Raw genomic sequence first — 17060 nt, 5'->3', positions numbered from 1 at the left:
ATCCAATCTGACTAAAAATGTCCGACTTATTACACGACTCCTGCAATTAAATTTTATCCCTTGTTGTTACCTTTTCTGTGCCAATTTCTATGTGTGTCAAGCACTCCAACAATTTTAGTTTCACGTTTTCCGCCGTATGTCGGTTGTTAAATTGGCGAACTGATAATATTGAGCTCACAATTTCCCACCGTCCATCAATTTCTTTAATATACTGCCCTTTTAACCCCATAATTCCATCTCCTCTCTTGCTGGTCCAGATGTCCGTCGAAGATTATGATTCTCGACCTCCCTCATCTCCAAGATTAGGCTAGGAATAACCTTTTCACAAAAAACATATTATTTAAACTTTCAATATTAAGTATGTACACTTTATGACATTTTTTACTCGCCGTCTTTGTTATCGATTGCTGCAGATTAATGTCATAAATTAAATTGCGGAATCCCAGCCCTGACACAAACGATAAGGGGAGACCATCCACTGACACCAGGTCTTGCAAATTAGATACAAATTTTTTTTGCAACGGGTCACTATCACCGTAATTGGGGTTAATAAGAAATTCGGAAATACGGTGGCTGCCAGTGTCTGCTGAAGAATATAGTCGCCGTGACATGTCTATAAAATAGAGAACTTGTTAGTAAAGACCTCCAAAGAATTAACGAGATAATTACAATAATTAATTTACTGTATAATGGCGATTCCCGTTACTTTTGAAGGAATTGCTGTCGAAGCTGTAATTTTTTTCTTTCCCAGCTGCTGTGCACAATTTACACTTCGCCTTAAAGTTGTCAGAGTCTCCCACGTGACCTAAATATTCATACTGCTTTTCGAAAATCAGTTTGTAGCTGTCACAATTTTCGAAACCAAGTCGCTTCTTCAGTGCTAACTCCGGCGTAGTTTCCCCATCGTCGATTTGCTTCTTAGACTTCTTGCTTATAGACTTTGTAGAATTCTTTGACTTTGTCCCCTTTAACGTCGACACGTTCGACTCCTCGTCGCTCAGATTTTCAATGGCCTCCATCCTATGTTAAAATATTGGGTTGAGTCAAACATTATTTGAAAGTTAAGATTAATGTAATTAAAATTGAACATAATATAAGTACCGAAATTAATTAAAATTTACCTGATGTGGACAACACTTTCAATCGCCGGTGTATATGTAACTTAGATATAAGTTGATATTTTATTTAATTACGTAAAACTTGAAAAGTTATAAGAGTAAAAAAATACTACAGGTAATATAAAATCGCCAGCCACAATGTTAGACAGCCCGCTAATGTCATCTATGACTGACCGTTATAAGTTGGATTTGAGATTCTGTGATCATCATTTTTCCTTTCTCCATCATTTTCACCCATCATTCCCTTATTTTCGCGCCTTCGTCTCCTTCACTCTCCATCATTTTTTGGATGGAGGATTGATCATCCTTCACTCTACATCACTCTCCATCACTCCCTTCACGCGAGTGAAGGTCATCATTTGGCCAAAATGAATGATGGTGCACAGGTATGAATGCATGTAACTTTGTACATATATCATGAAAGTAAATAAAATTGCCGAGTTTGATAGTTATTTAATAAGCAATTTAAAAATGTATAAAACCCGACGCACCAAACGGATTTCAAAATTTTTAGCCCGACCCAGGGCTTATGTACCCGTCATGTCCGTCTGTCCGTCTGTCCGTCTTGCAATAACTCTCTTTAAACTTATCCGATCGACTTGAAATTTGGCACACATTTAGAACATGCAAAGTTAGGAATCAAGTTCGAAGATGGGCATGATCGGTCCAGTGGTTGACCGGTGGTGGCGATTTTAGTGGTGTGGGTCCATGGTGCAGAAAATACAAAATAGTCGTAGAAGGCTGAAATTTGGCATGAAGGTAGCTAATGGCTTGTAATGAAAGAATATGAAGTGAAATTGACAAAATTTTCATCTGGAGGTACCCTATTGGGTGACCCATACTGATTTTTGAAAATCTTTCAATCAAGCTGAAATTTGGCATGGAGGTCGCTAGTGACAGCAAGTGGTCGAATATAACTTTAAATTGGACAAACTTTCATTTTGAGAGATCCTATGGGGTGACCCACACCGATTTTTCGAAGTCATGGGATCTAGATGAAATTTGGTACATACAATGCTAATGACTTCTAGTGAAAGAATATGAAGTGAAATTGGAAAATTTTTCATCTGCAGGGACCCTAGTGGGTGACCCATACCGATTTCCGAAAATCTTCCAATTGAGCTGAAATTTGGCAAGGAGGTCGCTAGTGACAGCAAGTGGTCGAATATAACTTGAAATTGGAAAAATTTTCATTTTGAGGACCCCTAAGGGGTGACCCATACCAGATTCATAAAATCGTCCAATTGAGCTGAAATTCGGCATGACGGTTTCAATGAAGTTGTAAACTAGTAATACGATGTCAAACTACTGAATTTTTCAGTCGTTGCATAAAAATCCCTGGGTCGGGCTCCGCAAAGCTGTACTGATAGGTTTTATTTGTTGTTTGCAACCTGCCGTCACATATGCATTTATGAAAGGTGAATTAAATACGCCGAATAAAAAAGTTTCTACCTCTGAAATCATTCAATGTTCACGAGCCTATAAAACTGTGCAGATTGAAATATTTCAATTGTTATTTTTTCCCAAGTATCTCAATATGATTTATAAATACGATTTTTAATAACGATACAGCTAATTATTTTATTACCAATGGGTTAAAATTTGTAACAGGTAAAGATTGTCAAAAAATATTTATCGTACTATACATATTACATGTTATTACCGTATTGCAAAGTCACGTATGTTACGAATCGAAAGGAAACTATTCCTACATTATTTGCATTGTAAATATGTGAATTCATTTCATGCCAGCATCACAGAGATGATTTAACCAAGAGAATTTGCACGCATTTAATTTGCACATGTATATTTTGATCTCTCCCCACGACCAAAGCACTCTGGGATTTTATTACACTCGATTTGGTCTCAGATATACCGACATGTTCCGAACTAAATACGTATGCACGAATTATATCTGGTTAAGCATATGTAGCTATTCTGCGGCAGAATTTCTTGCATAGTGAACTGATGGTAAAACGATTACTGTTGCTAGGCAATCGTGCAACGTATTTATAGTGACGTAGCTGCAAGATCATCTTACAGCTACGTGACAACCTACATCTTGTCAAGATGTGGGTTGTCACACATTTTTAATTGGTTTTAACAATAAATGAAATAAAATTGGACAAACTTCAATATCTTAAACTTTAAGCTAAGATGTGATTCAACATTGTATTGATAATAGAAAAACAATTTCTAATTGATAATGTCCGACATATATAATTTTTTTGAGTTCATAATCTCTTTACATAAATTTTAAAAATATATTTCCTTGGACTCCAGTTAAATTAAGGATGAAATAGTAAGTAATGTAATATTTGTAATAAACCTGTGTAATTTATGTGAAAGAGTTATGTGTGTAAAGAAAATTGTATTTAATTTGCATATAGTGTTGAGATTTTAATTTTGATTTTATTGTACATATCGACATCGTAGATAATTAGAAATGCAGATTGTCTCACGTTTCGAATACGGTGTAAGGGATCCTTGCCAATCTTGGGTAATTAATTTGTTTTAATTAGATAATGCTTATTTCTGATTAATTACATAAATAATAGGTTCTATAAAAAAAAATGTAAACTCCTTAATTCTTACTTTGTTACATTCTCCATAATTTATGCAAAATATATTCTACAGCGGAGGCACTATACCTCTCAACAGGGATGGTACCAATTTATCAATGGCAAATAATAAGTTGTCTCCTCTCGGTGACATTTTTAATTCCAAAACGTTAATATGTGATACCTCTGAGTGACGAAATAAGTATCACATAACGGAAGACAAGTTATCATTTTTCGTTGATAAATTGTTACTATCACTGGTAGAGATGTATCCTCCGCTGGAGACAATCTGTTCCACCAATTATTTAGAGCGTATGAAACTTATATTTAGACAATAATAAACATTTTCCTATGTTATTGCAGGAACTGGGTGATCAATAGTTTAATGATTAAACTTACAAGCCATCGTTGTGAGAAAGGATAAACTGGATTCCATGTTCCAAAAAGTTATTACTTGGAGGGAACCTCACAGTAAAAAATTAAGTTACCTTGTGAAGATAATTTTTCACGATTGTAGTGAATTTAATTTTTTAGGAAATATGTATGTACATAATTTTAAGTAATTCATTAGAATGTCGCTGAGCGGAAAATGTAAGAAATACGTAGGATTTTCTGTGACAAAACAGAACACATGAAATTGGATTTTCCACTTTTTTCAACCACAATAGTTGTAAAGTAGTGATTTCCATGTCTCAGTTTACGTTTCGTTTGTGATTTTTTCAAAAAAAGCAGAACTATGCACACAAAGATCACTTAGTAAATATGAAGGGTATCCTAAATTTCAAATTATATTCGAATTTCGTAAAAAGATACCACTAAACTGGTCAAAATGAATTTATCCGATTCCCACAATAATTCTAGGAGGGAATTATATACAATGTGTAAACGCATCTAGACAAATATGTATTTTACGTCCCAAATCTAGCTTTGGTTAGTTAGTACAAATTTAGAAAATTAGGCAGGGTAAGCACGGGGGCGCAGAATCCTCCATTGTCGCATCATGGGTATGTATACGGTTAATTTATCCATGTTCATAGGTCTCCCGTGACTCCTGGCTTAGAATAAGTGTTGCCGAATGTAAATAGGTCACGCATATATCACAAATACAAATCTGAGGCTGGCAATTTGGTATAAAATATTAGCCACTATGACTTTTTCCATGCAGTCGATGCTATTTGAATTAATGCGATGAATTTTTCTCTATTCATCACTTCGTTGTATACTCAAGCAACAAATGCATTAGAAAATTCGAAATAAAACCCTCTACTAATGGGACATCATTCATTGTCGGTGGCGTCAAAGCGTCGCATGCCGGCAATCTCTAAGGTGATGACAATGATTTTTATAGCTTTGAATAATTAAAGCTTTGAAGGCTTTTAGTTTTATGAACTTAAAACTTTTTAAATTAATAAAACTAAAGTAAGTAATTTTGTTACGCAAATGGGATAAATGTACAAACTGATCACGGGCTGGACGACAGCTTATAATATGTGACGCATTAATGCTTACATAACCTTGTTCTCAATACTCCGTTAAATTTGCCGGTATCTAATTTACGGACCAATTTCTTGCACTGTTCACACTTTACATTAAAAATAACGTGTTTAAAACAAACTTAACTTAATTATAAAATTCAGGTTTGTTGGCCAAGTGATCAAGCTTTACAAGGAAGTCCACATGGCCAATGAGTATTGTGACTGGAAAATGAATATGTTAGGATTACATTCATGAAAGTAGCACTGCTTAAAATTATCGGAAAAAGGTGATCTATCCGGGTGGAAGGGTATCCATCACAAGTTCATCTTGGCAATATTGAAATTGAACACTATAAGCAGTCATTGCCGCCATGTATCCTCCAACACTATGCCCCTATAGGATTGTGCTTGAAGGTGTCGCCATCGACTCACGGCACATCGTCCCAATAAAATTGTTTGAACATTTATTGCTACGTAAGGGATGAAGCTGTTTGCGGCTACACGCATGGGATACCAAGTTGAAAAGGTCAGAACACGAGTATGGTTTTCGTTTGAGATTTAAAAATATCTGACGTAACTCGTCTGGCCGTGTTATTAAGTTCTGGCCATCTAATATTATACCCCCATATTATTCTATAACTTTTAAATACATACCTAGCCCTTGAAATCTAAGTTTTCTTGATTTGTTATACCGTCGAAAAGGTTATCAAGAAAAAACCTTTTCGACGGTATAACAAATCTGTTATTTTGAAAACCAATTGATGATTAATTTTTACAATAATAAAAAGTGCATAAATTCAGAACACAAACCAAAACTTTAGAGGCGAAATACCTGTGAATGAGTTAGGGAGTAACTCAGCCGGGTTTTTCGGTAATAATATTCTTGTCAGGTGTCCTGGAATATTAAAAATTTTCAAAACGGTCTGGCCAATATGCTTCTCAATGTCAATTGAGGTTAAACTGGCGGTGCAGTATTTGATGAAAAAAGTTCCACCAAAATTAGGGGATAGTTCAATATCCATTGTTAAAGAAGCTAAATTTAGATTTATATTCCTCTTTTTACCTCTTTATACCCTCACGGGTCCGAAGCGGTCTCGATAGGGATAGAATAAAATCACACTCATATTTTTTATGAGTGTGAAGAAATTAATGAGAATTAATGAGAATTGTCACGTCAGGTGAAATAAGATATATTTACGGTATCCTTGATGGATATTGTTGTCCGTTCCTCCATGATGTACACCTTATATGTATATCCGAGATATTTTTTGAATAGTAGTGAATATTATATTTGATGGGTAGTGACAGGAAAAAATGTAATTTTACTATTACTCTAATTCCCAAGACTAATAAACTCATCCTCAAAAATTTGGGGTGCAATTTGGAAAGTATTTGGGGGTATTTCTTTAATCAAATCTGCGAAAGTGGAGAAACTGGAAAGAATCTAAGAATTTTATTTTGTTATCAAAGATTACACTTACATAGTGCTCGGAATTCGAGGGAATAATCTTGACATCAATTTCCCTTTCAATCCCATTCAGAATAAAATGAGAATCATAACGAGAAAACTTATGAGCGATAACTGGGATTGCCTGCTTTTGTATTTTAGTTGAAGATTACATAGAGAATGACAAGCGCCAACATACTTTGAATCACAGTGACTATGATGACTACACTTTAATAAATCTTCCACTAAAGGAGTACTGAGTCTTGTAATATATTCTCTGCTTTCCGACACAAATGGCTCTTCACACAGCCAGCAGTGTGTTGATGACTCAAAATTTTTCCTATCATCTTTCTTAAAACACATTGGTAAATCAATGTGAATAAGAACATCAAGAATTTCAAATAATTCATACGAATGATTTATAAAATTAGTGATTGCGCCCTCTCCTCTAAAATTTTTTTGATGAATGATTTTTTTCTGAAAATCCTGTAAAAGAACCCTATAGCTATGGGTTCATGCACTTGATATAATTCAGTACGTGGGGACAAAGGATTTCCGAAACTGGAGCAGATTTCGTAAAACACTACAGGTCTGCATATATGACAAAAGGTAATTTCATTAAAGCATAATGGTTCCTAAATGTTAAGCACTCTCCGTCCGCGAGTAGCTCAGCTTAACCACAAAATTTACCCTTCCCACATTTTACCTGATGTGTTAATCTTACATCTTCATCATAAAATCCTTTTAAACATCAAAAACAAAAAAAATATTTTTGAACCCATTTTTCCTAACCCTAACAGATTGGAGAGAAGGATAGGAGAGAATATTTGATGGGTAGTGAAGGTAAAAAAAAGTAATTTTACTATTACCCTAATTCCCTGTAAATAGTACTAAGAATTTCTGAAAAAATATACCCGTAAAGGTATAAATCTGGTATAGTGGTATTTCATAATGTAAATTTATAAATATATATATTTAATTTAGACTGACAATTAAAAGTAGGTACCTTTAAAAAAGTGGTTAAATTAGTACAACAGTATATAATTCATACTATATAGCACATTTTACCATATTATTATTGCCTGTTAAATTATGAAGTTCCCATTTCACATCTTCCAGATCTGTTTGGATTTTCTCAAGTAGAGTGGTCATATTTATGGTGTCATTCTGTTCTGAAAGAAACTCACTGTAGGATACCGCTTCTATTTAGACAACATGTCCTGATCCAAAGTACTATATAAGGTGTTTCCTGCTACTAATTAAATAGTATGTTGACTCCCATTTTTCAAGTATTAATATTTTGTATTATACTTATTGGTAGTGCTCTCTTGAAGTACAGCTGTGGTCGAGGCAATTTGCGCGAAGTTTTTTAGGTGACGCACTAGGTTAGGTTATCCATTTCAACGTTTAGGTTAACAAGCGTTTTATTAAATTGAAAATCCATCGTACGAATGTTCTGAGTCATAGCGATGAATGCAATCAATATGACTATGAAATTTATCTTGCTAAAATTTATGAAATTACTAACTGGTAACCTTTAGAGGAAAATACTGTTAGAAGTCGAGAAAAACCGACCACTAAAATAACTAGTTTATTTGAAAATCGCAGTAATTCAATTGAATTTATAATTCTATTAGTATAACATGCATCTCTTAATCTTACGACTTCACCATTGTTTTCTAAATATAAATACGTGCAATCAAAATCCATTTCGGCGTTACCAAAAGTTATGGTTTCGTGTGAAGACATTCAACCTTTGAATGTAGGTTAATTGATTAAAAATCCGGCGAGCATGCTAGTTTCGATAAAAAAGGCAGTATTAATTTCACAAAATTTTAAAGTTGTTACATTTTGGAATTAACCTGGTAAATCTATATAGGTCATATAATTTGAATTTCGCTTAATTAATTACTAAAGGTTTCTGAAAATTTATAATGGAAGCGATAAAACCTTGCAAGAGCTCATGCATGCTTCTATTTCTGGTATCGTGTGCAATCTAGATTTATACATAACTTTACTTGTACATAGATACGTAGAATTCACTGCCGTCAATATTATCAAAGGATGATTTTTATATGTTGAGCCAGAAGTGGTAACACTGGCCTACTATGTAAGATGCTAATGAAGGAACATATATTTTAGTAAGCGAGAGAAAATGCGTATGTGTTCTTTTGCCTTTTTGATATGATAAGTCCTCTGACCAGATATTGTTTAAAATTTGTTCACAACCTCTGGTAAAGTTATTGAATCATAGTTTTTTTCTAGTCTAGTAAATGTACGTATGTTAGAGTAAGATTACCCAGTAATAATATTCAACCGTCATTATGGCTGATTTAATACGTAATACTTCTGTAAATATGTGGAACAATTGTAAAGTTCTATTGCACTTTAATTTATTTAACCAAATTTAATACCAAGTTTTGCATAGTCTTTAGATATATATATATATATATATATATTGTAAAATTATATTAAGTATCTAATACTTTATTTTAATATGTGCACAATATGTATCATTTAAGCGTTACTATAAATAAAAAACCTTCAGTGTGCAGTGTTGATTTAGCCCGACTCAGGGGTATGTTATTTTATGAGGTCATCTACAACCCGAGGTGGTTGTATATTTGGGTCGTTCCATGGAGACATTTACATTTTCAAACTTCATATTTGGTATATAGGTATCATTTCAACCGACCATACCAAATTTCAACTAAATATGAAACTTTTGATAATCAGTTTGGGTCACCCCATTGGGTCTCACCGGTTGAAATAAATTCAAATATAATTTCACCTTAGTTGCATAAGCGTTACTAGCAACCTTGAAACCAAATGTCAGCTAATTAGGAGAATTTTGAAAAATCGGTATGGACGACCCCATAGGGTACCTTTGGTTGACCATTTTCCCAATTCGATCTCATTATCCTTTATTACACGCGATTAGTGACCTACATACAAAATTTCAACTCTGTAAGACAATTTCTGAAAATCGTTATGGGTCACCCTTTAGGGTGTCTCTTGTTGAAAAATTTTGAAATTTTCATAATCTTTCGTTGGGGGCCAATAATCACCTGTACCAAATTTCAGCTTAATTGGACAATTTTTTAAAAATCGGTATGGGTCACCCAATAGGGTGCTTCCAAATAAAAATTTTCACAATTTTACTTCATATTCTTTCAGTCGAAGCCATTCGTCACCTATGTACCAAATTTCAGCTTTCTACGACTATTTTGAAATTTCAGTGTATAAGGCCCCCACCACCCATATGGCCTCAACCGGCCAACCAGTGGACTGATTTGGCTCATCTTCGAACTCGATTCCTAACTTTGTCCAATATTCATATGATGAAAATTTCAAGTCAATCGGTTCAGCCGTTTTGGCCCTATCGTGCAGACGGACAGACGGACAGACATGACGGTTACATAAGCCCTGAGCCGGACTAAAAATGCGTTTCTTAAATGAATATAATTTATACTTGTAGTCTCCAACAGTATATAACATTCTTTTAATTTTTTGCTGTAATTAAGACAAAAGGAATTTAGAGTTTAAAAGAACCCAACACTACGGTAGTATCGAGTGCACGACACACCCGAATACAGATAATATATTGATTGTTCTGACATTTTGAATTGGGTTGGAAGGAATAACGTTATTTTATAATTCCAAAATATCTCCAAAGCGAGGAAAAATAAAATACTTATTGTTTCCAGAATATTTAAGATGATTTTCAATATTTATCTGCATACATACACATCTATATTTTATTTTGGCTGATAAGAAGCAATTTTTATTGGCTAAATAAATTTGAGCAAATTCACATTTTGTGTATATACAAAATTGAGGTGTTTTCTCTAGAAGGCAATCGCCGAAGGTTTCGTCTCATATCCTGTAATTTAACTGTTTAAGAGGCCGACGTGATAAACTAATACAGAAATAAATAAGATTTGATAATTACTTGCCTCTCTCCTCAACACGCTTAAGAATTTAAAAACCTTCCACGATTCAATTTTGAGACACTTATATTACCTAGCCAAGTACCAGGGCGAACAATGTCACTAGTGATTTCGTAAGTGAAATTTTCGCCCCGTAGTTAGCGTAATATAGGATTCCCCAATTTTACACTAAATATAACCATATTTGTACAACGATTTGACTGTCTAGGGACGGATACAACCCAATCGAATATTCACGAATATCGAGCTTGTGGTTCTTACACCCAAAGATGTATCCATATCAGCCTCACGTTTCAGTTATGACAGGTACTAAAGAAATAACTGTTTTGCCTTCTCCAGATAGCCTTCACCATTCTTGAGCATTTCGCCAAGTTCCTCCAGGATTTTAGGCCAAAATCAAGAAACAGATCGCAGATGCGACAGACGAGATACGACAAAACTTTGAGGGTCTCATTTAACTTCCATCTCATCTCACCCAGTAGTGAGATGAGATGGAGTCCATTTCATCTCGTCTCACGGCAACCCTAGTTTTCATAAAGACCGAATTTTGACCTAACTTCGGACGTCGGGGATCCTCGCTTTAAGGATAAAAACCAGTAAAATTCACATATTTTGTAACAACTTGAACACTAAAAACGCTTTTTAAAAGAACAAATACCATAACTTCAATAACTGATTTTCAACTTAAATTTACATATTTCTTTCTAGCTTAAATATTTCTCACTTGAAAATCATAAATTCAGGAAAATTTAAAAAAACGTATGTACTGACTTCCTGGCGACAATGTACCAGTTTCACTCTTGATCTTTATTAATTACGAAAATTGTACAGATTTTCTGCGTATGTTCATAATGATTATACCCTTTTAAGTATCACAACTCGTAATATCGTAAGATTTAAATGGATATAAATTATGAAATACGTGATAAAAATATGTTTTTTCTTCAGTCAAGCTTAATGTGGAAGAAGCCAGTTCTCAACTACTATCCAACCTACATACTTGCAGCAGGATGATATCTTTAGGCCCGAACTGAGCCTTGATAAAGTTTTTTCGTTAATATTCGAAGTAAGTTTATAATTTTTATAAAATTTTGAACACTACGTAGGGTGGGTTCCCACTTAGTGATAATTTTATCAAGCAAATTATTATCAAAATTAATGTGCTCCCGTAATCTGTAACTTGACTTAACAGTCCGGGATCCAATGGTATTTGACTGGAGGAGAAAACAGCTTCAACTTATTTTTATTCATTTGGAAAATACATAGCAGTTGCGTATTTTCTGGGCTTTATATTTGAATTGAAACAATCTTAAGCTCATAATTGTGAAATCAGGGCACCGTTGATTATGTAACTGTATTATGCTGTGAACCTCAATAGGGTTGCCGGGAGACGGGACTGTACTCATTTCACTACTTACAATGCGGACGTGTCAGCGACTACGCTCAGTTTTGAATGCTACCACATTAATTTAGTAGTTCATGTCAACCCAACCAACGTTTAGTTTGGCATTTTCTTTAATGATTAAATTTAAGCGCGTGGCGGGCATTTCAAATATTTTTTCAGCCAAAACACCCGATATTAAAATGGCTGTAACTTTTTGAATTTTGGCGCGAATTAAAAAAACCAAAAACATATTTGCTTGGAATTACTTCCTCTAGAATATAAAACACCATTTTCAAAAAAAATTTCAAAATTCGAATTTTTCCGGTGTGTTGAATATTTCAAAATTGGAAACCCCGCTAAAAATGCGAATTTTCAACATTTTTTTGAAAATGATTTTTTATATTCTAGAGGAAATAATTCCAAGCAAATATGTTTTTTTTGTTTTTTTAATTCGCCCCAAAATCCACAAAGTTACGGCCATTTTAAAATCGAACATTTTGAGTAGAAAAATATTTCAAATGCCCGCCACGCATTTAAATTTGCGCATTAAAGAAAATGCAAAACTAAACGTTGGTTGGGTTGATATGAACTACCAAATTAACGTGGTAACATTGAAAACTGAGCGTACCCACTGACACGTCCGCATTGTTAGTACTCTAAAAACCGTGTGCGTACCCTATACTTTGAATTTGAAGTGGCTCCTAATGCTTTTACCGCATCTTCCTATGCATTAGATGTTCCGAAACTGATAGTTATATTGTTAGTGAGATGAGATGGAACTTAAATGAGATAGCCAAAGTTGTATCTCATCACATCTCGTCTCATTTATGTTGAGATGACATGGAATTGAGATGAGATAAATTTCTGTTTATGGATCTCATCTCGCTGCGACTCATCTCATCGAACAACGTTTTGGCGGTCTCACGTGAGATCGCATCTCATTTAGCGGCAGTCTCATTTCATCTCGTCTCATGATGAGATGAGAACGTCTCATCTCATCGGCAATCCTAAATCGCAGTATATATTTGTTTGAAAACAGTATGTTATCTGCGTTTGCAAACAGTCAGGGATAAGAACAAACCCCGTGCTTACATCAGCCTTGCTTGCGTTATCTAAGGATGACATGTATACTATAGTTTGCAGAATATTTTGCAATCGTGAGAATGGTATATATTTTATATTTTATGGGGTTCATCATTGTACAAAGCCTGTTATTAAATTTTACACTTTTTCAGAAAAGTTTAAGTATATGGGTCATCATGGCTTTGTAAGGGTATAGTTGATATAAATTATAGATAAGTAAATATTTGACGATTTACGTGCTCTTTTTTAAGCTCTGGTACAAGATTTATATCCTCGGTTTAAGGGTCCGCTTATTTTTGGTGGTGAATAAATTAAAATTGGTCCCAATAAAATTCATGCGTACCCGCTGACACCTTCGCATTGCTAGTAGTTAAATGCTGTAGATTAACAGCATTCACAGTGTTACAATAAAATAAACTCCAATAATGATTGGGTCCTCTTAATAAAGCTTCTAAGATATTATTTATTGGCTCTAAGTGTAACATTACATCTTATTTCTGCATTGATACAATTGGTGAACCTTATTTTTTTATTTTAACTCAATAATTTTGACACAGATACAAGAATGGAGTTTCCGCACATGGCGCAAAACCCATTGTTTTGTTAGTGATGTAGGCACAACTTGCCCCAGAATCGAATTGTTCTCCAATCGTGAGCCAATTCCCGGGTTGGACGGTTCCATAGTTCCGGAGCCAGTATGGGCTTCCCATTCGATTGAAGTTGACGGCACCGCTCCAAAATGGAAATGCTTTACACAAAAAAATGTTTATCTTTCCCAGAAGTAAAAGACAAAGGTGAAAACTTACTTCCAAACAGCGGTTGAAAATAATTATTGAGCGCGGTTAATTCAAATTCAGAGGAAATTGTTGGGGTAAACAGATTATTCCTGAAGCAGAAATTATTGTTGCGGATCCATGTGCCATTCTTAAATTAAATTAATTCGCTTTGAACGAAAACGGATAATTGCTTGACAATTTAATTATACGGTAAATTCTCACAATATCTGAAACGTGCGTGTAAAATACTTTCGCTCCAAGTTGTGCAATGACTTTGAATTCATTTTGATCCTTATTGTGTTCCACCGTACCTGCTAGAATTATCTTAATGGTTTATCAATCTTGAAAATTGAAAAAAAAACATTTAAGGGTACATACCAGACACGAGAGCTAGAAGAGCTGCAAGAACCAAAACAATTTTTACTACTGGTAAATTCTTAACCGCCATGTCGAATGGTTTCAAAATTATGTATGTATGTATATTTTTAGAAAATCTTGGGATGATATCAAGTTGAATAATAACTTTTCTGACTTGAATTACTTGGATGACTTGAAATAATTGAATGTAAGTTTGTAACAAAAAAGATTCCCTTTTATATGAAGCCATGAATTTAAAGCTGAAGTTGACATATCCAGCACTGACGCAGATAAGCAGCCGATATTGCGTCAATATCTATTCGAGACGTATGTATTTGAAACATGGATAAGGTACAAGTGGGTCGATTATCCGCGTTGTGCGATAGTGGCATGATACATTAGATAATGTACTAATCTCATCGTTTGCGTACATGTATGTGCTGAAGACTTGGCAATTTATTAATGAGAAACTGATTGATCTTGGCAAATTAAAAGTGTATGATTAAAAATATATCACAGTTTATAAACGATGTTTGAACTACGTCAAAATTAATTAAATTCGTATACGTATCAAAATATATTAATTTTAGTTATTTGAATTGAGTATGGTATGTTTTCATTAAGAATAAACTTTTTTAATGCATGGGGAAAAGCTAAAAATTGTATGAACTTCTAATACGTGTTACTTTTTCAATTCTGCATGGATTTTCAAAATTTATACCGTTTTGGAAACCTTGAATTGTGAGGAACAATATATATTTCCAAAATATGAAATTTTGACTTTAGTGACCTGTTATCAAGGTCACAAGGTCAAGAAAAGAAATCCTAGAAACCCCTAAATCTTTTTGTCGCTTATAAGCTCGATATCCCTGGGACAGATATCGCTAATGACCCTTGGAGGTTAACAGTATAACCTGGAGGTCACACCATATTGTGGGGGTGGCATGGGGTGTGGTTAATCTTATCTAATTAATTAAATAATTTAATTATTCATGTAATTCACCTTCAAAAATTTCAAAATTAACAATGTTCACACGCATGGTTAGCTGCAACAGAGGAATGTAAGTTTTCCACACCCACTGCACGGACTCCAAAATGGCAATTTTTTTGTTCGAAATTCGTAAGGAGCTAATCCTATCGTATATGTATATATTCTTGACCAGGCTGACCCAAGGAATGCCCCTAATTTTTTTTGTGAGGTCACACCCCCCGGGGGGTGAACCACCCCCCCCTGTGGGGGGGAGTTGAGACTGACCCATGAATATTGTTAAGCAACTATCGATGATGTTATCTGCCAAATTTCAGAATTTTAGCCCTCATAGTTCGGGTGGTTCATGCATTTGAAGGGCATAAAACAGACGTTTTGGGGCTGTTTCGACCACACCCCATAGCCTAACGGGCAGACATGGGCAAATGTATTTGGGGGGGTTTGACTCATCCCATCGAGTACTACATACGCCTATGAGGGTTTCTTGGAATCGGGTGGGATGCTCTAGATATCCCATCCGAAACTTGCGAAAAAAAATTTCGAACTTAGTATTATTTTCCGTTAGCCAATACGACGGAGGAGTAGAGTCAGACTGATTTCTTATTTCAGAATATGTCTAGAAGAGTGAAATATAGTTTGTGACATATTTTTAACTTCGGTTTTTCTTTTCTTTTTAAATATTCCGAAAACACAGTTCGTTTTGTTCGTATTTAAAGGAGGATTGTATTTATGTGGAGACGTCAGCTAAGCCTGAATGTTGGCTTACCCAGGGCAAAGGAACGAGGACCTCTCTCCACTTGTTGCCCCACAGGCCTTTTTTGGCACGGACGGTACATTTGATCAGGCCACCGCTAGCCAACATTTTTTTAAGCTACAGTTCATTCTCCAATTCGATTTCCTCAAGCCCAGGGATTTCAATTGGCTCTTCAACCAAGATATTTAAATCTCGAGGTTGAGCAACAAATCCAAAATCAACTTCTTCAATCATTTCAATAACTTCAGACGGAAGACTCAATCTCTTTGACTTTTTAAGTCGCTTTTCTAGTGAATAGTTGGAAATTACGGGATCAGATGAGTCAACACATCTATTAAACATATCCAATAAGTTGGCCGTTCGATTTATCTTGCGGGAATGATATTCTCTATAGAATTTATACAACCTATTTCTTGATTCGCCAGCTTGCTCACTAAGCATACCTAACGGAACAGTGGACTCTTTAATTATTTGTTCTCCGTGAATCAATAGTTTGTGAATTGAAACAGGCATGTAGTACCATTTGTATTCTTTTACATATTTATTAGCCAGCTGTCGGCAAAAGCTACCAAATTTCTCAGGATTAATAGGAAGTTCTGTAGAAATGGCACACAGAAGGACATGCAGGTCATGTATCAACCATACCTCCAAGCCTAGAATACGTGAAAAAGTTTGTTGATTGGAAAACGCTCTTCTAGCCGTATTTCCATCATTACTTGTTCCACTACCGCCAGCCCTAGGGAAGTCAACTCTTAGCCCGAGCTCATGAATTAATTTCTGTTGAATATCTCGTTTTCGTGCCTCTAGGATAGATTTTTTATCGGTCCCTTCAACCCTCCAGCACCTCAAGCCTTCACAGTTCCTATACCCTAAGTGCAGACAAAACTCCATGGCTCTTATCCAAGCATGAAGAGGACTTATGCCGAATTTTAGGCGACCATCAATCGGTTGAAAGGGCAGATTCAGCTGATTGAACTTGGAAGGAGTTTCGGAACAAATTGGGCAAGATTGTTGAGAGGAGGTCCCAGTAACAATGCTTAATACTTTGCCATCAATTATAGTAAAATTTAATTCGAATTTTATAATGAGTCTAACTCCGGACGTTAATACTAATTCAAATGGTTGTAACTTAGAAATTTCAAGATCTCCTGCCGCCTTCTCTCTCAA

The 17060-nt window shown here is 34.9% G+C and overlaps 1 protein-coding gene and 1 long non-coding RNA gene across 3 annotated transcripts; one reads left to right on the top strand and one right to left on the bottom strand.

Moving 5' to 3' along the window:
* The first annotated feature begins 3113 nt into the window (after positions 1 to 3113).
* On the top strand, positions 3114 to 9162 carry LOC118438685. The gene is made up of 3 exons (XR_004836991.1): positions 3114 to 3420; positions 3555 to 3618; positions 4043 to 9162. It is a non-coding gene; the product is annotated as an uncharacterized LOC118438685 (long non-coding RNA).
* A 4290-nt stretch (positions 9163 to 13452) lies between these two features.
* On the bottom strand, positions 13453 to 14411 carry LOC110859136. 2 transcript variants are annotated; one of them, XM_022108010.2, is made up of 4 exons: positions 14173 to 14411; positions 14017 to 14105; positions 13825 to 13942; positions 13453 to 13766 (listed from the first exon to the last, which is right to left on the bottom strand). In XM_022108010.2, exons 1-4 carry the CDS (start codon positions 14399 to 14401, stop codon positions 13558 to 13560), a joined length of 645 nt encoding a protein of 214 aa, XP_021963702.2. In that variant the 5' UTR covers positions 14402 to 14411; the 3' UTR covers positions 13453 to 13557. The 2 variants fall into 2 exon arrangements, with proteins under 2 accessions (XP_021963702.2, XP_021963701.2); XM_022108009.2 differs by having other exon boundaries at positions 14017 to 14108; positions 14173 to 14410.
* Between the last annotated feature and the right edge of the window lie 2649 nt (positions 14412 to 17060).

This window comes from Folsomia candida, unplaced genomic scaffold (assembly GCF_002217175.1).
Source record: "Folsomia candida strain VU population unplaced genomic scaffold, ASM221717v1 Fcan01_Sc024, whole genome shotgun sequence".
Classification (NCBI taxonomy): domain Eukaryota; kingdom Metazoa; phylum Arthropoda; class Collembola; order Entomobryomorpha; family Isotomidae; genus Folsomia; species Folsomia candida.
This window is presented reverse-complemented; position numbering and strand designations above follow the sequence as displayed.

What these genes read in the sequence shown, in the direction of transcription:
- LOC110859136 (XM_022108009.2), bottom strand. Translation starts at nt 14,401, where the DNA reads ATGGCTTCATATAAAAGGGAATCTTTTTTGTTACAAACTTACATTCAA. An exon ending in TCTTCTAGCTCTCGTGTCTG is followed by an intron (nt 14,109 to 14,172) that starts GTATGTACCCTT and finishes AGATAATTCTAG; the next exon opens with CAGGTACGGTGGAACACAAT. An exon ending in TTTTCAACCGCTGTTTGGAA is followed by an intron (nt 13,767 to 13,824) that starts GTAAGTTTTCAC and finishes TTTTGTGTAAAG; the next exon opens with CATTTCCATTTTGGAGCGGT.